The 24,002-nt window shown below is 37.4% G+C and overlaps 1 protein-coding gene across 5 annotated transcripts in view; it reads left to right on the top strand.

The window, feature by feature from the left end:
• The window catches only part of LOC134822081 (1-phosphatidylinositol 4,5-bisphosphate phosphodiesterase beta-4-like), an 858,242-nt gene that overhangs the window by 828,939 nt on the left and 5,301 nt on the right, over positions 1–24,002 (top strand). Inside the window, exons 4-28 of one of the 5 annotated variants that reach the window (XM_063832946.1) lie at positions 315–394; positions 504–557; positions 687–1,249; positions 1,374–1,468; positions 2,315–2,485; positions 2,892–3,051; positions 4,542–4,603; positions 4,906–4,932; positions 6,837–6,918; positions 7,186–7,326; positions 8,595–8,705; positions 8,906–9,046; positions 9,333–9,487; positions 9,834–9,978; positions 10,646–10,749; positions 11,124–11,285; positions 12,060–12,354; positions 13,956–14,011; positions 14,139–14,204; positions 14,456–14,568; positions 16,638–16,712; positions 20,163–20,223; positions 20,474–20,665; positions 20,942–20,953; positions 23,021–23,158. In XM_063832946.1, coding sequence (XP_063689016.1) covers positions 315–394; positions 504–557; positions 687–1,249; positions 1,374–1,468; positions 2,315–2,485; positions 2,892–3,051; positions 4,542–4,603; positions 4,906–4,932; positions 6,837–6,918; positions 7,186–7,326; positions 8,595–8,705; positions 8,906–9,046; positions 9,333–9,487; positions 9,834–9,978; positions 10,646–10,749; positions 11,124–11,285; positions 12,060–12,354; positions 13,956–14,011; positions 14,139–14,204; positions 14,456–14,568; positions 16,638–16,712; positions 20,163–20,223; positions 20,474–20,665; positions 20,942–20,953; positions 23,021–23,158 — 3,261 coding nt within the window. Of the gene's footprint in view, positions 1–314; positions 395–503; positions 558–686; positions 1,250–1,373; positions 1,469–2,314; positions 2,486–2,891; positions 3,052–4,541; positions 4,604–4,905; positions 4,933–6,836; positions 6,919–7,185; positions 7,327–8,594; positions 8,706–8,905; positions 9,047–9,332; positions 9,488–9,833; positions 9,979–10,645; positions 10,750–11,123; positions 11,286–12,059; positions 12,355–13,955; positions 14,012–14,138; positions 14,205–14,455; positions 14,569–15,633; positions 15,670–16,637; positions 16,713–20,162; positions 20,224–20,473; positions 20,666–20,941; positions 20,954–23,020; positions 23,159–24,002 lie in introns of all 5 variants that reach the window. The other 4 variants (XM_063832950.1, XM_063832948.1, XM_063832947.1 and 1 more) reach the window with 4 other exon arrangements.

Raw genomic sequence — 24,002 nt, 5'->3', positions numbered from 1 at the left:
TATTTTTAGTAGCCAACTTACTGTAAGGCGCGGTGCAAACATTGTGACTCAAGTGTAGTCAATTCCGCGCATGATAACGCGCAATGTTTACCGCGCGCATGCGCTCTACCTGGATCAGTTAATTGAACTAGTCAACTCGAATTTACTAACGAAAAGTTAATTATTAAGTAAATTAAGTTTGCTAAAGTAAACCAACTCTTTGTACTTATCACTTTGCACTTATCACAATTTTAATAATACCAAAATATTTATGCAAACCCCGAAAAATTAATTGGGCGTCAATTTCCATCATTACCATAGCAACTTTATTTCAGGCATTCGCTGCCGATCTATTCTCGATATGTCACCATTTCTTGAATATCAATCTATCTCAAATGGACTTCGTACGAAAAATGTAAGTTGTGTTACTATGTTCCAACTCATGACCTTAAATGTTTAGACTGTTAATTTTTAATTTCTGCTATGTTCAGGACTCGTTCAAAAGTTACTCGTTCAATTTTCAGGCACAAGCGGATATTGTTGTCAAGTAAAGACGATAAAAACGTTTCAATGAAAGAGTAAGTGTTATTATTGTAAACTACGCGTCATATTCATCGGCACAGTATTGCTCGTAACTAAACAAAATGTTTGTGTTTTTTAATGTTTTCAGTTTTTGTACTATTATTATAATATAATTATTATTTCAGAATTATCAAGGTCACAGCAAAAGACGAGAAAAAGAAAGTTGTAGAAGCGCTAAAAACAGCTGGTCTTAAACCAACTGATAGAAAAAATGATCAGCTCAGCAAAGATAAGTTTACGTTCGAGAATTTCTACAAATTCTACAAAGAAATGCTAGGAGACAGGCCAGAAGTGGCCAAAGTATTTGACGAGATCAAGGCGGGAAACAGACGGAACTACATCAGTGTCGATCAGATCGTGGACTTCCTCAACAAGTTCCAGCGAGATCCGCGATTAAACGAAATCTTATTCCCTCACCACAACAAGGATGGAACAAAGAGACTGATCCACATGTACGAGGGAGACAAATCCAAGCAGAAGATAGGGCAGCTGACTCTGGAGGGGTTCACAAACTTCCTCATGTCTCCAGACAACCTCCCCACCAACATTCTAAACCTCCCTGTCTACCAGAGCATGGACCAGCCTATCTCTCACTACTTCATCAACAGTTCTCATAACACCTACCTTACTGGTGACCAGTTCTCTGGGAAATCTAGTGTAGAGATTTACAGACAAGTTCTCTTATCAGGTAACTAGTAGTGTAACCATGGTAACTAGTAGTTTCAGGTAACTTTAGGTTAATTAATACTTTTTGATAAGTTCATTGATACTTGATGCTTGACTTCTAGCTTTATTACACGTCTATAACTCAGGCTGCAGATGTATTGAGTTGGATTGTTGGGACGGCGAAGATAATGAGCCTCAAATTACCCACGGTTTTACGCTCTGTTCTTCTATTCAATTCAAAGTAAGTTTATTGGTGGCATATTTTAGCTGTTAGCTTATCTCTACTATAATTCAAAGAATTATTCTGTATGTACACTGTACGACCGCCCACGTGCAAATCAGACGAAAAATATAAACTTGCGTAGTAACCATGGTAACGGTGTTCAAAAGCTCACGTGCACGTGCAAAGATTTGCGACCGGCATTTTGATCGGTTTTGTCGAATTACGTTGTGTTCAGTGCGAGCTACATTTTAATCGGCTGTATCTTCGGTTGGGATGAATATTTTTTGATGCGATAAAAACTGTCTACCAAAGAATACTATTAGTTTCCTCCCTGTGACCACGGGCTTTCTAGTCTCTACTATAATTCAAAGAATTGTTTTTGTACACTGTACGACCGCCCACGTGCAAATCAGCCGATAAATAGGAAGTTGCGTAGTCACCATAGTAACGAGGATTGTTACACGCACGTGCAATGATTGTTTTAACGTCATTTTGATCAGTTTTGTTGATATTACGCCGTGTTTAGTACGATCAACATTTTATTTGGCTGTATCTTCGGTGGGGATGAATACTTTTTGACACGATTAAAACTGACTTCCAAACAATACTATTAGGTTCCTCCCTGTGACCACGGGTTTTCTAGTACAGTTATATTGTTATACACATACAGCCTATCTATCATTAACCTAGCCTCTTGGTACGATAAATTGAGGTTTGACTGTTACTGTGAAAAACGTTTTCTAGGCGACAATACATACCACATAAAGTGTTATGTAGAGCAGCTGTAGTACAGTAAGCTGATCCCAAGCTGATAAATTGTGTTATGATAAAATTGCGTTTCTCAACTGAGTTTCCCATTTTCAGGATGTAATCCTTGCTATCAACGAAACAGCATTCAAAACATCGCCCTACCCTCTCATCCTCTCATTTGAGAACCATTGTACGCCGCGACAGCAGCAGAAGATGGCTAAATACTGCATGGACATTTTCGGAGATAAACTCCTTAGGGAGCCTCTTGATGACCCAAAAGCTCAGGTATGTAGTGTGTGACGTCACGTGAGAGAGTGTGTGACGTCACGTGAGAGAGTGTGTGACGTCACGTGAGAGAGTGTGTGACGTCACGTGAGAGAGTGTGTGACGTCACGTGAAAGAGTGTGTGACGTCACGTGAAAGAGTGTGTGACGTCACGTGAGAGAGTGTGTAACTCCTTAGGGAGCCTCTTGATGACCCAAAAGCTCAGGTTTGTAGCATAATGTAGTAAACTCCGTATGATTCGCCTCTCCAAACAAATCTAAAGATATAATGTAGTATTGTAACGCTTTGTAACGCTTGTAACGCTTTGTAACGCTGGTGACAAATTAATTGTAGTGGCGATATTGGCTCTAGATTTCCCTCCTAAAATGTTGACTGATTGCCCTGCCAGTTATCTGTATTTCTTCAGCTAAAACCGGGCTGCATGTTGCCCTCCCCCGAGATGTTGAAGTATAAGATCCTGGTGAAGAACAAGAAGAGGAAAGAAGATATGCCCGATCAGATGGAGAAAGATGAGGAAATCGTCGTGAAGAAAGAGGAGGAAGTCGCACCAGCTCTTTCTGGGACAGGTTAGTTATGGTTTAAGATGACATCACTTGAAGGAGTGTGTGACGTCACGTGAGGGAGTGTGTGACGTCATGTGAGGGAGTGTGTGACGTCACGTGAGGGCTGTGTGACGTCACGTGAGGGCTGTGTGACGTCACGTGAGGGCTGTGTGACGTCACGTGAGGGCGTTTGTAACGTCACGTGAGGGAGTGTGTGACGTCACGTGAGGGCTGTGTGACGTCACGTGAGGGCGTGTGTAACGTAACGTGAGGGAGTGTGTGACGTCACGTGAGGGCGTGTGTGACGTCACGTAAGGGCGTGTGTAACGTCACGTGAGGGCGTGTGTAACGTCACGTGAGGGAGTGTGTGACATCACGTGAGGGCGTGTGTGACGTCACGTGAGGGAGTGTGTAACGTCACGTGAGGGAGTGTGTAACGTCACGTGAGCTGAGGGAGTGTGTGACGTCACGTGAGGGCTCTGTGACGTCACGTAACGTGATAACAATGTGATATTATCACGTGACTAGTTATGATATGAATATAAAGAGTGGTATATATACAACTATATTATATATATATTATATATATATAATATAGTGATCTATTAAACAGGATTAATTAATCTCTTCTCCCAGTCACTCCCCAAGGAGATAAAAGTAAGTTGGGAGCCGTCTTTTTAACTGTTGTTACCATGGTTACTGAGGTATTCTTCTGTTCTGTCATTTACACATGTAGCATGGTGCATGTGGTTATAAAGTGACGCCAAATTCACACTGTTCACTGTTCAAAGTGTCGCTAAATTGATACTGTTTATTGTTCAAAGTGTCGCTAGATTGACACTGTTTATTTTTCGAAGTGTCGCTAAATTGACACTGTTCACTGTTAAAAGTTCCGCTAAATTGACACTAGTTTCTGTTCAAAGTTTCGTATAACAGACACTTCATTGTTTAAAATCTCGCTAAATTTACCCTTTTTACTGTTCAAAGTCTCGCTAAATTGACACTAGTTTCTGTTCAAAGTTTCGCATAACAGACACTTTATTGTTTGAAATCTCGCTAAATTTACCCTTTTTACTGTTCAAAGTCTCGCTAAATTGACACTGTTTTCTGGTCAAATTGCCATTTTTACTGTAAACATATAAATGCTTCTTTTGTTCATGTGAATTTTTGATGTAAAGAAATTAAAACTATTTTACATGTGATATGTAAATGATTGAATATTGAATACTGAATGTTCTTAATGAAAATGAATAATCACTTTATCACTTTATCAACATTCATCTTTTTTATTGAGGTGATCTTATCCTGATTACACTAATTGTCAGCTGTTGTTTCACAATGGAGCATGTCGTGATGGTAAAGAGAAACTCTATGTGTTGAAAGTGAACCGCTATTATGTGTTAAAAGTGAAACTCTTTGTGTTAAAAGTGAAACTCTTTGTGTTAAAAGTGAAACTCTTTGTGTTAAAAGTGAAACTATATACGTATAAAGTGACACTCTTTTTCTCTCTTCAGGTATTTATCTAGACGGTGTTGAGCCTCCCAAAGAAGGAGAAGACGAAGAAAACAACAAAGGGGTAGGTTATTTACTCCTTTGTAAAAAACAAGCGTCTAAACCTCCGCAAGCAATCTGCGTAGTTAAAATTATATTTTTATTTGGACCAGGTGTATAATTTTCAGCAGTGAGTTTTACTGCCTTTTAAATGTTGGAATATCACCGTAGTGTGCCTTCCAATACTAGGTACATCAAATAATATCCTTGGGATATTTATTTAATAACCATTGCTTAATCATTTGAAGTAATTATTCGGTGATTATGCAGTATTTAACTGTTGTAACCATGGTTACTGATGCAGTATTTTCACATATCCATGTTTAGACCGATGCGGCCTCCAAAGCCCCGACTGTGAGTCAACCCGTCAATAATCGTGCATGCGATCATTCTGTCATGTGTCTCATATAATATCACAATAATCATAATTAATTAATTAATTATTGTAATTAATTAATTAATTATTGAACTTAGTGTTACAATCTAAATTACTTGGGGAGAGACGTTTCGGGGAGAAGCATCTAATAAGAAAGTAGCAAGATCTATCTACATAGCACCATAAAGAGCGTCTCTCCCCTCAGTACTACATTGTAGTACTACAATCTTGTTGTGGTGAAGTGTTGTGGTACTATAATTCTGTGGATCTTACAGCTGATTAGTGTATAATTAGTGTATCATTAATGTATAATTAGTGTATAATTAATGTATAATTAGTGTATAATTAATGTATAATTATTGTATAATTAGTGTATAATTAATGTATGATTAGTGTATAATTAATGTATAATTAGTATATAATTAGTGTATAATTAATGTATGGTTAGTGCATAATTATTGTATAATTAATGTATAATTAGTGTATAATTAGTGTATAATTAGTGTATAATTAGTTTATAATTAGTGTATAATTACTGTATAATTAGTGTATAATTAATGTATGGTTAGTGCATAATTATTGTATAATTAGTGTATAATTAATGTATAATTATTGTATAATTAGTGTATAATTAATGTATAATTAATGTATAATTAGTATATAATTAGTGTATAATTAATGTATGGTTAGTGCATAATTAATGTATAATTAGTGTATAATTAATGTATGGTTAGTGCATAATTATTGTATAATTAGTGTATAATTAATGTACAATTAATGTATAATTAACGCATAATTAGTGTATAATTAATGTACAATTAGTGTATAATTAACGAATAGTTAGTGTTTGATTATTGCATAATTAGTTTATAGATTAGTGCATAATTATCTTATAATTGTTTTGTAGATTAATGCATAATTCATGCATAATCATATTTAGATGTGGTTGCATTATGAAAACGGGGACTTTTTATCGTGGGATTTTATTCGAAGTGAATAAATATAGTTTTTTAATCATTTTGTCAATACTAAATAATGAGAGTCACTTTGATACATAGTATACACAGTATGATAAAAACGACAATCACAACGCTGGCATGAGGACACAATCTAATTAAACTAACTATCTACTAATAATCAGTGATAAAAACATACTAATTATGTTATGTTATGTGGCATGAGGGTCTTATTATCTATCTACCAGCTAGATATTATTGTAGTTTAGTCTTAAGGGGCCCCCCCCCCCCTCCCCCGGCCCCCTTAATCACTTTACTACAATACTCTACCTCCCCCCCCCCCCCCCGGCCCCCTTAATCACTTTACTACAATACTCTACCTGTCTTGCCCCCCGGCCCCCTTAATCACTTTACTACAATAATCTACCTGTTCTGTTGCACGGTCTTGTCTGATTTTAGATATAACCTTGCTGTGTATAATTGGAATGAGGCTATTACACTCGGTAAACTAGTCTTAAAAACTCTAAACTATTATTAATTTTATCTTTTATTTCTGATATGAATGCACCCTCTAATGCGGAAATTGCCCGAAATTGCGGAAATAGCCGGAAATTACCACCACTTTTATGCAAAAATAGCCGGAAATTACCACCTTTATATGCGGAAATAGGGCCTATTTTTGGGCTGCAGTTCAAATTGGGTGTCTTCATATCAGTTTCAAGTGTTATCTTGTTACATTTACTTACTACTTCACTACTTTACTACTTTACTAGCAGTTTGTAAATACTCCTTCAGCCGCTGTTATATCCAGTAATCTGTATACCTACTCTCCATTAATTAGCTAGTTTATCTCGGAATTAATGCTAAATTATGCAATTATGTAACAATATAATTACATAATTATGTAACAATATAATTACCTGCAGTCTTGGGAAGATCGCGAGGAGGAAGCTGAAACTTCTCTCTCGAAACTTGTTAACTACATCATGCCGGCCCCCAAATTCAGAGGTTACAACTTATATTATTATATTCATATTATTATTATACTGTTTTAATTGTTACTTAATTATACTGTTTTAATTGTTACTAGTAACTAGTAACCAGTAACTAGTAACCAGTAACTAGTAACTAGTAACTAATAACTATTAACTAGTAACTAGTAACTAGTAACTTGTAACTTGTAACTTGTAACTAGTAACTTGTAACTAGTAACTAGTAACTTGTAACTAGTAACTAGTAACTAGTAACTAGTAACTAATAAATATTAAATTTCAGGGTTTGACCAGGCAGCTAAGAAGAATGTGAGTTATGAGATGTCCTCGTTTGTGGAAACAGCAGCTCTGAACCACTTGAAGGAGAACCCAGTGGAGTTCGTCAATTACAACAAAAGACAAGTCAGCAGGATCTACCCTAAAGGTTATACCAATAATACAAGTTATTTTAACTAAACTAACTAACTAATAACGTTAATTACAACAAGAGACAAGTCAGCACTCAGCAGGATCTACCCTAAAGGTTATACCAATAATACAAGTTATTTTAACTAAACTAACTAACTAATAACGTTAATTACAACAAGAGACAAGTCAGCAGGATCTACCCTAAAGGTTATACCAATAATACAAGTTATTTTAACTAAACTAACTAACTAATAACGTTAATTACAACAAGAGACAAGTCAGCAGGATCTACCCTAAAGGTTATACCAATAATACAAGTTATTTTAACTAAACTAACTAACTAATAACGTCAATTACAACAAGAGACAAGTCAGCAGGATCTACCCTAAAGGTTATACCAATAATACAAGTTATTTTAACTAAACTAACTAACTAATAACGTTAATTACAACAAGAGAGAAGTCAGCAGGATCTACCCTAAAGGTTATACCAATAATACAAGTTATTTTAACTAAACTAACTAACTAATAACGTTAATTACAACAAGAGAGAAGTCAGCAGGATCTACCCTAAAGGTTATACCAATAATACAAGTTATTTTTTCCCGATCCATGACTCAAAGTGCCGAAGGCACAAAAGAGTCAAAGACAAGGGTTAGTGAACGAGGTTTTTTTTGTATATGGTAGCTTGCGACCGTGCGAGCGTGCGTGCGAGCGTACATACGTGCCCTCGCGCACTGTTATCGCCCACGTGACTACCTGCGCAAAGTTATTTTATGTGATAATCTGAATTATATAATTGTTGGCGCGCGACGCTGAACCAACCAAGTACATTATTAATTTCATCATGTACGTATCCCACTAGGCACTAATTGATAGCATATTATTATTATTTTGAGTTAGTATAGTAGTACTATTTATATATATATCTTGCACAGATCCGTGTCAGGCTGCATAAACAATAAACATATGGTTACATAGAAATATATACGATTTTCAAATTCAAAATAGAATTATATTAACTGGGCGGCGCTCGGCAGTCGGCATGTCACTTCGCCATATTTGCATGTTTATATAAATAATAAAGACTGGGCCGTCCCCAGGTTGTATGGAATATGATAAATACGCCATCACGGATCGGGAAATTGAGCGGCCATCCACAAAAGAAAAGCGGCCGCATTTCTTGTTATTATATCCATTTATTAGAAAACTTATTCTCAGTTATTAAAGTATATTATTAAAGTATTAACTAAACTAACTACCTAATAACCTGCCATATTCCCAGGTGCCAGAGTAGCCTCAGATAACTACCAGCCCCAGATGTTCTGGAACACTGGATGTCAGATGGTGGCACTCAACTTCCAAACACTCGACATGCCCATGCAGCTTAATATTGGTACTTTCCCTTAATTTGTGTAGACAAGGAACACATTCATTAAAATATACATTTATAATTATGTAATAAAGTTATTATATTCGTAAACAAACATTGACTGGCAAATAAACCAGTCCCCAAACGAACATCTGCAACTAATCTTCCTATTGTAATAACAATACTGTAACCTAACTGTAAGCTAACTAAGCTTTATTTCACAGGAAAGTTTGAGTTTAACAATAAGACGGGGTACCTCCTAAAACCCGACTTCATGACTAAAACTCAGACGACCTTCAACCCCTTCTTGGAAATGTCAGTAGAGGGTGTGGTCGCAGCGGAGCTCAAAGTTCACGTCTTATCTGGTATGTAGTTACCATGGTTACCACGTCTTATCTGGTATGGTTTAGTTAAATAATGACATAACACTGTCATTTAAAACAACACATTGTATAACAACGACACCTTGACGGACGAAACACTTGCCGACCATTTTTTCAGTCTTACATAATATGTTAGTCGCACGATCATATTACATTAAAATCCCGGGGAGAGATAACAGTCGCGGTAAATCGGGGTTTGGGAGAGAATACAGTCGCAGTAAATCAGGGTTTGTGGTAAATGGGGTGAGTGATAGAATTGAATCTACAGGACAGTTTCTGAGCGATAAGAAGTGCGGAGTGAAGGTGGAGCTGGAGATGTACGGAATTGCTAATGACTCTGTGAGGAGGAAACATCAGACTAAAACTATTAACAACAGTATCTGCCCCCGCTGGGACAACGAGGACCCCTTCGTCTTCGCAAAGGTAATTAGGTTACTGTAACTGGTTTCTACAGTAACTAGAACTGGTCACTAGGTTACTAGAACTGGTTACTATAGTAACTAGAACTGGTTACTTGGTTACTAAAACTATTAACAACAGTATCTGCCCCCGCTGGGACAACGAGGATCCATTCGTCTTCTCGAAGGTAATGTGTTACCATGGTTACTAAAGGTTATGTAATGTATACTCTACAGTTTTACCTGGAATTAAACGGTAATAGTGCTTAGTGCTATTTAAGTTTTAAGGAAAGACGATAAGTCTTCAAACGGCTTGGCAAATATAGCTGCCAATTTTTCCAAGCAGTTGATAACGACGGTATTACTCTCAGATTGTGATCCCTGATTTGGCGATGATGAGATTTATTGTTAATGACGACGCTGGAAAGATGATCGGACAGAGGATTATCCCTATGGAGAGTATCCAGAGTGGTTACCGGTTCATCAGCTTGAGGAATGATTTCAATATTCCTATCGGTATGTTTACAGTTAATTTACTAATTTACATTCGTCGACTAAAACCAAAATTACCATTCTATCCCTCCTATATATGGGCATTTCGAGAACGTTGATTGAAAACCAAAATGGCCGTTCTATCCCTCCTATATATGGGCATTTTGAAAACGTTGATTGAAAACCAAAATGGCCTTTCTATCCCTTCTATATATGGGCATTTTGAAAACGTTGATTAAAACACAGCTATTTTCGTCTAAACCCAGCGCCATGTTTTATTCACCACCCATTTTGTCAATATTAAACGGGATTTGGAGGGGTGCTTGCGGAGGGACAGCTTTCTTTGTCAGGATTTCTTAGTTAGAGCAATCAATCTGATTTGATTGAAGTACAGGGCTACCCTCAAAATAACTGCTGACTACTGAAGCTTTTCATTTGTCTGATTAGCCAGTTAACTTTCAGGGTCACTATTGTAGAACTCACTTTCTCATTTCACGTTTAGTTCATGTGTAATTTCCAATCACTTTGATTAGGACTACAGGATCTGTGTAATCACTTTATAATGAATGATTCCTAACTGTACCTAATATTGGTTGGTAGTGAGGGTTACTAAGAGAGATAACCATGGAGACCCATTTCAACAAAGCAATACACTTTTTAATCAGTGAGATTAATAGCTCCCACCCACCAGGAATGGCCTCTCTGTTCGTTAAGATAGACGTTAAAGACTACATTCCCTCCGAGATGGCTGACTTTGCTAACGCTCTCGTCGACCCTATCGCTCATTTGTCAAAGGTAAGAGTTAACTTTCTAGGTTCTAGTTTCTAATGTCTAGTTCTAGGTTCTAGTTTCTAGTGTCTAGTTCTAGGTTCTAGTTTCTAGATTCTATTTTTAGTTTCTAATTCTAGATTCTAGTTTTAGTTTCTAATTCTAGACTCTAGGTTTAGTTTCTAATTCTAGATTCTAGTTTCTTATTCTAGATTCTCGTTTTAGCTTATAGTTCTAATTCTAGTTCTAATTCTAGGTTTAGTTTAAGTTTCTTCTTTTTAAATTACTTTTAGCTAGCTATAAACTAGACTTTTTTTACCGACTGGTTGACTAATTGCAAGGTATGTGTTACCATGGTAACTAGGCATGTGTTACCAAGGTATTTAAACCTATTTCTTCAGGATGATTTGATGAAGCGCAGAGAGGACATGCTGACTACACTAGTGGACCAGGAGGATCTGATAGACCCTGAAGCTGTTGCAGCAGCAGAAGCGAAAGCTTTAGACGCGGCTAAACCAGCATCCGCTCAGACCACTAACAACAGGAGAAACAGAAGAGTCAGGGTAAGAGCTTCCTGCTCACCTGTATTTTACTGGAGTAGAAGGGTGTATCTACACTCTGCAGGGTGTAACTGCACTCTGCAGGGTATAGCTGCACTCTGCAGGGTGTAGCTGCGCTCTGCAGGGTGTAACTGCACTCTGCAGCGTGTAGATGCACTCTGCAGGCTGTAACTGCACTCTGCAGAGTGTAGCTGCACTATGCAGGGTGTATCTACACTCTGCAGGGTGTATCTACACTCTGCAGGGTGTAACTGCACTCTGCAGGGTGTAACTGCACTCTGCAGGGTGTAACTACACTCTGCAGGGTGTAACTGCACTCTGCAGGGTGTAACTGCACTCTGCAGGGTATAGCTGCACTCTGCAGGGTGTAACTGCACTCTGCAGGGTGTAACTGCACTCTGCAGCGTGTAGATGCACTCTGCAGGGTGTAACTGCACTCCGCAGGGTGTAACTGCACTCTGCAGGGTGTAGCTGCACTCTGCAGGGTGTAGCTGCACTATGCAGGGTATAGCTGCACTCTGCAGGGTGTAGCTACACTCTGCAGGGTGCAGTAATATGTAACTGCACTCTGCTTCTAGAGTATTTAGATTTCCCGCTGATCACTAAAACTTCAACTCTTTGGCTTAACATTTGAATATTGTGCTTGTTAACCCTTGGTACCTACTAACCATGGTTACCAGGCAGCATCACCTGTACAGTTACCATGGTTACTACCTACTTCTCTCACATAATGTCACTTCTCTCGCTTGTTCGCTGGTTTACCCGTCGTGCCCCCAGGGTCGTGACAATCCTAACGCTGCTCCAGTTGCCAGTGCACCAGCTCCCCCCAAACAGGCAGCTATTGTCATCACCGGGCTGGAAACGTTCACTAACGTGCAGCCTAAAGCTGGCGCCGTGCCAGACAAGAACCCTAAGCCTAAGGAAGAGTTTGTGGGTGGTTTGTATGTGGGAGACGACAGTGCAAAGCTTGTTACGGACGACAAAGCAGGGAAACCTAAGAGTACTGCTCCTGTGTTACCCTGGGACCTGCCTGTCGACGATGTGCCCGCTGATGACGAGAGAATGCTGCCCAGTAAGGGGTTTTGTTAATTTCAATGTAATATCATCACTTCACTACATCAGTGTCATTTTTAAGGCATTATCATCTCTTTTCACCGATGTAAAATCACTTTCTAATGTTTGAGACTTCAGCTTTTTCTCACTTTTACTGTTTCACTTCATTTGCTTTTTTGTTGAGTTCGCCGTTAAATACACCGTATGCTTGTTCGCTGATAATAAGATAACTAGGGGGCTTGCTTTTAGTTTTATTGTTTCGCTTTTCAGTTCGCAATTAGTTTCGCTTTTCGGTTCGCAATTAGTTTCGCTTTTGAGTATCAGTTCCACTTTCTGTCTCCCAGGCCAGGTGTTACCATGGTAACTAGGCACTGATCTCCTGACACACTCAGGTGAACTGTCGAAGAGGCAAGCGTTGTTTCTGTCACACTAACAACAATTGCAACCACCGCATCAATCGTGTAACTAATAATCCAGTTCCGCGCCACATCCAGGACAAGTCCGTCACTATAGGTCTGTGCTCTCAGCTGGTTCCCTAGCAACCAGTCATACCACGTGACATGACGTCATACCACGTGACAAGACGTAATATCACGTGACAAGACGTCATACCACGTGACTGGTTACCTATCTAGCTTGTTCAAAATTAGTGCTGGCTTTTTTGAGCTTTTAAATTAAATCATTCTTACTTCTGAGGTTGTACAATTGTATTTTCTCTAGTTGCCATGGTTACAATTGTATTTTCTCTCTTTTAGCTTGTTTTAATTAACTGCATATGTATGTTTAACATGTAATTGACAGAATAACCAAAATTGAAGACAATTCAGAATGACCTAGACAGTAGACACCTTCGATTTCGCATTTGAAAAACTCAAGAGATTCAAGGTCCCTTGAAACAATAATTATTGCTCGCCCAGCTCTACACTAATAGTAGTACTGTAGTACTGTAGTAGTGTAAAGTAGTGTAGTACTGTAGTGTAGTTAGTATAAACTAACTATAACTAGCAGTGCTACTACTCTTGTTACTTGGTTACTTTGCCTGTATCTTGGTTAATATCTTTTGTTTCTCTTGATATTCGTGGTAGATCGTCGTGAGCGCGTCTCTACAGTCATGGTAACCATCGTAACGCCTCTCTCTCTCTCTCTTCCTTCTCTAAAGTCAGAATGTCTGATTTTTTTTGCACTGTAATCTGTTGATTTTATTTAAATATTCACAGAAACATATTTTACTCCTAATATACTAGTTATACTGTTATATAAGGCACTTATTAGGGGTAAAAGGTTTTTACCTCTCAGATTATAACACCCTGGTCCGAAGTGTTTAGATTAGTGTTGGGTTAAAAAGATGTAGGGTTGGGGTGTGGTTGTCATAGTAAATAGTCTAGTAGTGGTTTGGGTTAGGGTTAGACTCAGAGGTAAGAACTCCTTTCACTAGGACACTACTAGTCTACTACACAAAGACACACAATTTATAGATCACGTGTCACAGTTTATCACAGTATTTTACACATCTTGTCATATTATGTTAAATAATCGGTTTCACTGTTCATTTACCGCATATATAATATATTTTGAATTTGTCATATTTTACCCAATTTGTCTAATTTAAACATTATACAGAGATCCAGGGTGTTGACTGGAATGAAATCACCGAGGAAAGCATCAAAAAAGGAAAGGTTTGGAAATAGTCATTACAATTCAACTTCTTAAACAAAGGATATGACAATATAACGCTTTATAAATCCAATACAATGACATTAAATTGTGTTGTTATGCTATTTATTTATAAACATCTTGTGTCAGGCGTGGCTAAAGTATTATTCAAAGCAAGATAAAAAGAATCAAGATATTCAGAAGAACCAAGAGAAGGTATGCTGATTCTCATTTTATTTTATGAATATTCCAGAATGTTCCTGAATATTACTGAATGTTCCTGAATGTTCCTGAATATTACTGAATATTACTGAATAATACTGAATATTTCTAAATATTACTGAATATCCCTGAGTATTCCTGAATATTCCTATTTCGTTTCAGCAAATTTTTGTAAAAATTAGAAGTTTTACAACCACATGACTGAGTTGAAATATCTTTAACTAACCGAGATAATTTACTTTCAGGAAAAGCAAATGCTGCAAAAATCGCAAAAAGGTCAAATGGATAAATTGCTAAAAGAGAACCAGGTACTGCGAGCAAACCAGATAAAAGCACAAGAGAAGGCTCGGAAACCTGGGTGAGCTTTTTTTAATATCTAATTTTCCTGAATTTCAGTCGGTTAATTACGAGAAGTCAGTAATCATATTTATGAAGTTGAATTTTATAAAACGTTTTTGACGAACAATAAAAATAACCCGACTACAGACAATGTATTGTAAGTGAACTATAGGCTTATAATATAGGGAAATGTGTGGTAATGTGCGGTAAGTAGTCACTTTACACTTTACACAGTGTATTGTACTTTACACGGACTATTCTGGTGAAACTACTGCGGAGTGTTTGCTAGATTTAGTTAGTAGTCAGCCAATCACCATGTTATAATTAATTAATTGCAATTACCTAAATTTTGACAGTTAACCTCCCCGAATAACAGGTTGACTAATTTACTCGTTGCCATGTAGTTACTATGGTGTTACTATGGTGTTACTATGGTGTTACCATGGTGTTATCACGGTGTTACCATGGTGTTATCACGGTGTTACCATGGTGTTACCATGGTGTTACCATGGTGTTACCATGGTGTTATCACGGTGTTACCATGGTGTTAACATGGTGTTACCATGGTGTTATCATGGTGTTACCATGGTGTTATCATGGCATGGTGTTATCATGGCATGGTGTTACCATGGCATGGTGTTACCATGGCATGGTGTTACCACGGCATGGTGTTACCATGGCATGGTGTTACCATGGCATGGTGTTACCATGGCATGGTGTTACCATGGTGTTATCACGGTGTTATCACGGTGTTACCATGGTGTTACCATGGTGTTACCACGGTGTTACCATGGTGTTATCACGGTGCTACCATGGTGTTACCATGGTGTTATCATGGTGTTACCATGGTGTTATCATGGTGTTATCATGGTGTTACCATGGTGTTACCATGGTGTTATCATGGTCATGGTGTTACCTTGATGTTACCATGGTGTTACCATTGTGTTATCATGGTGTTATCATGGTGTTACCTTGGTGTTACCATTGTGTTATCATGGTGTTATCATGGTGTTACCTTGGTGTTACCATGGTGTTATCATTGTGTTAAACACTCTGACTAACAAGTTTACAGTTTGTTTTCCAGAAAGCGAGGGAAGAGTTCTTCAGACGCAGAAACATTGTATGCTATAGTCGCATATGTATATATTGAGAATGTATATAATCTGGGACTCTTTGTTCATGTTTTTCGACCATAGCCCAGGACATCCCTATTTTAATGCCGTTTCACCAGTAACCATGGTCCATTAGAATATCAGCCTTCAGCACAAATTTTTGGCACTAAAATCGCACAATTGCATGTTTATTTAAGGTTCAATAAAATCTCGCGTCAAAGCATTCCTAGCTACATTTAGTAGGGTGAGGACTAAGGAATTGCCCGTATTATCTTCCCATTTTTTACGCGACACAGCTACTTGCCAAATAAGATAACAGATTTTGTAAAGGAGTGGAGGCCTCCAATTGTTTAGATAAGCTTTATTTTCAAAATTGGCTAAAAAACTGGTGATTATTTTGGAAAGGATGTCCTGGGCTACTGTAATCTCTTGTGATGTGCGATGAAAAAGAAAGTGTGTGTGATTTGGTATGTTCATGTGATATGAAGCGTGGGAAATGCTGCAAATGTACATTAAGTCACCTAATGGGTTTATAATTAGGTAATTATGACTAATTATGAAAAGAATGAACGCCCCGTAAGCTCTGAAGGGTAGCATATCCCGCTTGAATGGCTGATCAATAAAACTTGGCCCTTATCCAATAATCCCTTACATAGCTTATATAGCTTATGACTATGAGGAATAATAATTGAATGTTTACATCGAAACATTGTAGAATAGTAGAATAAAAAAGCTGAATCTACATTTTATACAGTAACCATGGTAAACATGTTATTACTTTATTACACACGACTGACCCTCTGACTCTCTGACGATTTGTCAAAGTATTAACTGAACGCTGCCACAAATTGCAACAACGACTAGAGCCCTGATTACAATGAGCTGATGAAATTTTAAGTTATTTGTAATCAACTAATAGGCCCGGCCCTATTAACTAATTACCCTAATTATTTAATTAATCATGTTATTGGTCTAGGTTCGGACGTAAAGCATTTTGTGTTTCCGTAACAGATCCGGCGCTCAGTAAAGGGCTTGACTTTAACTGCAAAGAGTAGGGATATTATAATGCTTAATAACACCTTGTTACCATGGTAACAAGGTAATCATGCTTAATGCTCGTAATCTCTGTTATCACCCGTTACTACTGCCTGGAACATATCACATTACAAATCATGAAATCACGTGATTACATACGTGACAAATCACATGACAAATTTACTGAAAAATTAAATGACAATTTAAATGACAATTTAAATGACAAATTAAATGACAAATTCAATGACAAATTCAATGACAAATTCAATGACAAATTCAATGACAAATTCAATGACGAACTTTATTATAAATCAAATGACAAATCACGTACCAAGTCAAATGACAATTCAAATGGCAGATCAAATGACAAATCAAATGACAAATCAAATGACAAATCACATTTCATTTTGTTTCATGCAGTAGTTACTGGGCTACAATCACTGTTGATTAAAATGTCTTTCGCTGCAATATTTGTGTGTGTTTACTGATGGTATTATGGTGTTACCATGGTAACTGATGGTATCATATGATTAGGGTGCATGTTATTTGCTGACAAAGCAACTTTGTCTTTTAACGAGGTTTTTTAATAAGGGTGAATTACAGTGTTACATGTAGTTACTTGTATTTACTTGTGGCATGTCTTTTTATGTATTCTGTGATTCTTGATTTTCTTGCATGCTGTGAAATTTTCCTAATTATCCGATTATTTAATTAATTAATTAATTATTTAATTTCTAATTTGCTCCACACAATCATAAAAATCACATTTTGATTTTAGCAGAATGATAGCGCTGCACTAATGAGCCTGTAATCGTAGCTAAAATGTAACTAGTAACTAGTAACTAGTAACTAAGTAACTAGTAACTAGTAACTAGTAACTAGTAACTAGTAACAAGTAATTAGTAACTAGTAACTATGTTATGTTAGATGTATATTGAGCGTATTTTATCATAATGTTTACCGATTCATGCTATTTTTGCATGCAATATATGTATTTCATTGTCAGCCCTGGCCTGATGGCCTCCATACACGTTTATCTAGTAAAGTCCTAAGCTACTATACTATACTATACTATACTATACTATACTATACTATACTATACTATACTATACTATACTATACTATACTATACTATACTATACTATACTATACTATACTATACTATACTATACTATACTATACTATACTATACTATACTATACTATACTATACTATACTATACTATACTATACGATACTATACTATACTATACTATACTATACTATACTATACTATACTATACTATACTATACTATACTATACTATAATGTACTATAATGTACTGTACTGTACTGTACTGTACTGTACTGTACTGTACTGTACTGTACTGTACTGTACTATACTATACTATACTATACTATACTATACTATACTGAACTATTGTATATAATGTAGAGATATAGTATACATAATACTTTGCTTTACAGTAGAAAACGGAAAGATTATCGCTGTAAGTCCTCCGATACCTCGACTAACAAACATGCAGAACTAAACAAACTACCGGTCACTGTTAATTCGACTCCTCACGGACACAATACGGACGGACACAGTACGGACGGACACAATAATGACGAACACAATAATGACGGAGACAGTACGGACGGACACAATAATGACGAACACAATAATGACGGAGACAGTACGGACGGACACAATAATGACGGACATGATAATGACGGACACAATACTGACGACAATCAAGGTGTGATGTGTTGTCGGCGTTTGAGGGGGAAAACTAAACATTTGTACATGGACAGGTAGGCTCAGTGTAAGGTCACGTCACTCAAGCGTGCACGTTACTGCGTGCACGTTACTGCGTGCACGTTGCTGCGTGTACGTTGTTGCGTGCACGTTGTTGCGTGCACGTTGTTGCGTGTACGTTGTTGCGTGCACGTTGTTGCGTGTACGTTGTTGCGTGTACGTTGTTACTTAGTACTAAGTACTAAGTACTTAGCATTAGGTACTAAGTATTAAGTACTAAGTACTGAGTACTTACTACTATGTACTAAGTACTTACTACTAAGTACTAAGCACTTAGTACTAAGTACTAAGTACTAGTTACTAGGTACTAAGTACTTGTTACTAGGAACTAAGTACTAAGTACTAAGAACTTAGTAGTAAGTACTAAGTACTAAGTACTAAGTACTTAGTACTAAGTACTAAGTTCTAGGTACTTAGTACTTAGTAGTACTTAGTAGTACTTAGTAGTAAGTACTAAGTTCTAAGTACTTAGTGCTAAGTACTTAGTTCTAAGTACTAAGTACTGAGTACTTAGTACTAAGTTCTAAGTACTAAGTACTAAGTACTTAGTAGTAAGTACTAAGTACTTAGATCTAAGTACTAAGTACTAAGTACTAGGTACTAGGGGTACAGCGGGTTAATCAGGTAATACTAACGACAGTTTTAATGAGTACAGGATAATAACTCCTTATATGGGCATCACGTGTAACTCTAACTTACAATTGACTAAATAGGTAAGTAAATATGATTATAGATCATTTGACAAGTACTGTTGTAGATTACTTGACCGATGCACTTGCCGCGACGTTAAAAGTTGTTTAAAATTTGAGTAAGTTATTCGTATGTAAAGAGCAGAATTACCGATGCGGAACAAATCTTCATGTTATAATTAATTAATAAATGTTAAGTTAGTTTTACAAACACCATTTTAAGCACCTCATCTCAATATCCTATGGTGTAGCTTTTACTCCTTACAGACTATCATTGTTCTAGACACCAGTTGATGAGAAACTGTTGCCAGGCAACAATGCAACAGTGCATTGTAATAACTTTGCTGCTTGCAGCTCCTGAATAACCTAATTTGTTAATTACTACTACTTTATTAGTAGTGTTTACGACTACTCACTACTTCTTGTAGTCTCTCTGTTAGCTGTAAGATTAATTGGAAGCCTCGTATTTTTGAAGCCCGTGAAATATCGAGATTGATACAGCACGACACAGCACGTCATTGCTTGGAGCTATACCCTGAGTAGGACGAGTAATCAAACACAAGGAAATATCTTTAAACTGCATTATATACTAAGGGACAGAGGAATAGCGTAATTTGTGCATGTGTTGCATGTAGTGACTTTGTCTGTGATATTCGATTAATATCACCTTGTTACACGAAATAAGTTATCATTCAAACAAGATCTGATTTTAAAACACATTCTGCTGGTAACCATGGTTACCAGCACATTCTGCTGATTCAATATTGCAATTGACAGTCCCTTTTCTTCCTGTCTGATTTATGTTGGTTGATGAATTGATAACTTAATTATTTCGTGTAATAAGGATCTGTAAACTCAATTCAAATCAATCACAACTTCCTGATCCGTAAATGCAAATTGACCGATATTGAGCATGATTTTCAAGCTATCAGCTGTATAAATATTCCATTACCTCTTCTAACTGAGATGCACTTCAGTGATACCAAAGAACAGTTCGATGCCTTTATCAAGAAGCATGACGAGAAGCAAGCTAAAGAAGTACGATAATATTATCGCGTTATATAATCTTATACTTATTCTAATAGTCATTACTTTTATATAATTTCTTAAGGTTTTCTTTAATCTAATAATATATATATTAATAAGACAAGAACCAGCAAATTAATAACCACCTGAGTAGAGACCGTTACCATGGTTACCAGATAGTTGATCACATGTGTAATAACCCACCTTGTCACTGGTCAGGCTAACAACTTGCTGGTAACCATAGTAACATGTGTAATAACAGGTTAACAACTTGACACTGCAACATAAGAGCGAAGCTTTCCGAGTGGAGAAGATCCATAAGAGCGAGAAGTTTACTCACGACAGGAAGGAAATGAAGGAGAACCACGAGATGTACAAGAAGATTAAGAAGGAAGCACACGAAGCCCAGTTTGCAGGATTCGAGCTTTACCAGAGGAACGAGCTGGCCGACCAGGTAATATACAATTATTTATTATAATCAAGGGGGACCCCCCCCCCCCCGGCCCCCTTAATGGAAAGTTATTGAATATAGATGATACTCTACTCGGGTAATATACAATTATTTATTATGATTAAGGGGGACCCCCCCCCTCCCCCCCCCCCCCCCCCCCCCCCCCCCCCCCGGAAAGTTATTGAATATATATGATACTCTACTCGGGTGATATTCACATAATATGATATTGTTAACTCTTATTGAATATTAAGTTTTAACCAGTTTAAACTTTATCAGAGAAAATCGGGGGTAAGTTCTGAACATGGATCATCTTTTCCATTTATCTTATCCTAGAGTGCTTCCTTGTTTTTTCTACTTACTACCAAACTATTCAGTTTGTTTTGTTTTATTTCATCTATGAATAATAAATATAACCATTCGTCTATCCGAGTGATCTTGTATCGGTTTATTCTTCAGTCATTGTGACATAATATAGATAGAGAGATATAATATAGATAGAGATATAATATAGATAGAGAGACATAATATAGACAGAGAGATATAATATAGATAGAGAGATATAATATAGATAGACATTTGGCAGCGATCAAGAGTTAGTAGAATCGGTACAACGATTGTAACCAGAACTCAGTAGAACCAGGAGCTTCTCAGGATTATCTGGTTCCCATACAAGTGGAAACACCCTAGGCTCCCCAATATCATCTAGAGCCGGTACATCACGCCCTATCTTCAAATTCGTCAGACGTACTGGAACATCTTTTAGAAGGAAGTTAGTCAAAGCAAAACAGTTTGCGGATGACTTAACCTAACCTCACACAAGACCATGTGGGGGCAGACACTGCAGTACCTGTAACATCATATCTCCACATCCATCAATAACAGCCAATGGACAGCGAGCCAAAGCAGTGTCTGGTACATGTGTCAGCTACAATGTTGTATACCTCTTCAGTTGCCAACTTTGTAATATGTGTTATGTAGGAAGAACGGTCCAGCCCCTCAGGGCACGAGTAAACGAACATACCGCCCATTACTACAAACTCATTTCGGACAATACGTTTGTCCCTGAAGAAAACGACGACGGATTCAGCTTGGGCAAACACCTTGTAGAAGTTCATAATATGAAACAACGTGACAATTTCAACCAGGCTTATAAAGTGTCAATTCTCAGTAATAGTAGCCCAAGAACTCTAGAAGTGGATGAACACCACGTTATATTCAGAAACTAAGAACTATACGTCCATTGGGGCTCAATGCCATGGACCCGTTTGGGATTCCATAATTGGATTTATCTTGAAGGTTTTCTATTGCATTGGGGCACAAGAGTTATTTTTTTTTTAAATATTCATATCGTTTTTAGTTGTGTCATTTCATTTCCAATGTTACTATATACACTTTGTAGGAACTGATATTAACCGAGTTTCTGATTCAGGATGTTACTGAATATAGTAATGAAAATGTATTAACACCTCAGTACTGTGTATTACTACAGCTCAACCTGCTCAGTCTGACTAATTGGGAATTTAAACTCTTGAGAGATATAATATAGATAGAGAGATATAATATAGATAGAGAGATATAATATAGATAGAGAGATATAATATAGATAGAGAGATATAATCAAGAGTTTAAATTCCCAATTAGTCAGACTGAGCAGGTTGAGCTGTAGTAATACTGAATACACAGTACTGAGGTGTTAAAACATTTTCATTACTATCTTCAGTAACATAATCAGAAAATATTGGAAAAAGAGATACATAGATAGGGTAGATGTAGATATATAGATAGAGAGATATAATAAAGATAGAGAGACATAATATAGATAGAGAGATATAATATAGATAGAGAGATATGATATAGATAGAGAGATATAATATAGATAGATAAATATAATATAGATAGAGAGATATAATATAGATAGATAAATATAATATAGATAGAGAGATATAATATAGATAGAGAGTTATAATATAGATAGAGAGATATAATATAGAGTTTAAATTCCCAATTAGTCAGACTGAGCAGGTTAGGTTCAAGAGCTGTAGTAATACACAGTACTGAGGTGTTAAAACATTTTCATTACTATCTTCAGTAACATAATCAGAAAACATTGGAAAGAGAGATATATAGATAGGGTAGATGTAGATATAGAAATTAGAGATAGAGAGATATAATATAGACATATAGATCGTATTTAGTTAAAATAAAAAGATTTGTTTTTTCCTTTAACTAGTTCGGAGGGTAAATGTTTTCAACGATAGAATTGTGTAAACATTTAGGAATAGATAAGAGCGGTTTGATTGATATCTTTCTTTTTTCAATATTGTATGGGCATAATATAATTTAATTTCATTTCAGATGAAAGTAATAGAAGGTAAAAAAGCGGACCAGCTAGCGAAACTGATAGCTGAAGTAAAAGATAAGGACGAATTAGCGGAGAAGAAGAGACAGTTGGACGAACGCTGTGAAAGAGAAATCAACAATCAATCTAACAAAGTAATTTCAATTTAGCTGCGTTAAGCCCAACCAGCTCCTTCTAGTTCCTAGGTTAATTTATTCCCCCCCCCCCCCAGCTCCTTCTAACTCCTAGATTAATTTAGCCCCCCCCCCCCCAACTCCTTCTAGTTCCTAGATTAGTTTAGCCTCCCCCCCCCCCAGCTCCTTCTAACTCCTAGATTAATTTAGCCCCCCCCCCCAGCTCCTTCTAACTCCTAGATTAATTTAGCCCCCCCCCCCCCCCCAGCTCCTTCTAACTCCTAGATTAATTTAGCCCCCCCCCCCAACTCCTTCTAGTTCCTAGATTAGTTTAGCCTCCCCCCCCAGCTCCTTCTAACTCCTAGATTAATTTAGCCCCCCCCCCCCCCCGCAGCTCCTTCTAACTCCTAGATTAATTTAGTCCCCCCCCCCCCCAGCTCCTTCTAGTTCCTAGATTAGTTTAGCCCCCCCCCCTCCCCAGCTCCTTCTAACTCCTAGATAAATTTAGTCCCCCCCCCCAGCTCCTTCTAGTTCCTAGATTAGTTTAGCCCCCCCCCCCCCAGCTCCTTCTAACTCCTAGATTAATTTAGCCCCCCCCCCCCCAACTCCTTCTAGTTCCTAGATTAGTTTAGCCTCCCCCCCAGCTCCTTCTAACTCCTAGATTAATTTAGCCCCCCCCCCCCCCCGCAGCTCCTTCTAACTCCTAGATTAATTTAGTCCCCCCCCCCCCCCCCCAGCTCCTTCTAGTTCCTAGATTAGTTTAGCCCCCCCCCCCCCCTCCCCAGCTCCTTCTAACTCCTAGATAAATTTAGTCCCCCCCCCCAGCTCCTTCTAGTTCCTAGATTAGTTTAGCCTCCCCCCCCCC

This window comes from Bolinopsis microptera, chromosome 10 (assembly GCF_026151205.1).
Source record: "Bolinopsis microptera isolate Bmic1 chromosome 10, MBARI_Bmic_1.0, whole genome shotgun sequence".
NCBI classification, from domain to species: domain Eukaryota; kingdom Metazoa; phylum Ctenophora; class Tentaculata; order Lobata; family Bolinopsidae; genus Bolinopsis; species Bolinopsis microptera.
The sequence above is the reverse complement of the archived record's forward strand: the minus strand, read 5'-3'. Positions and strand labels throughout refer to the sequence as shown.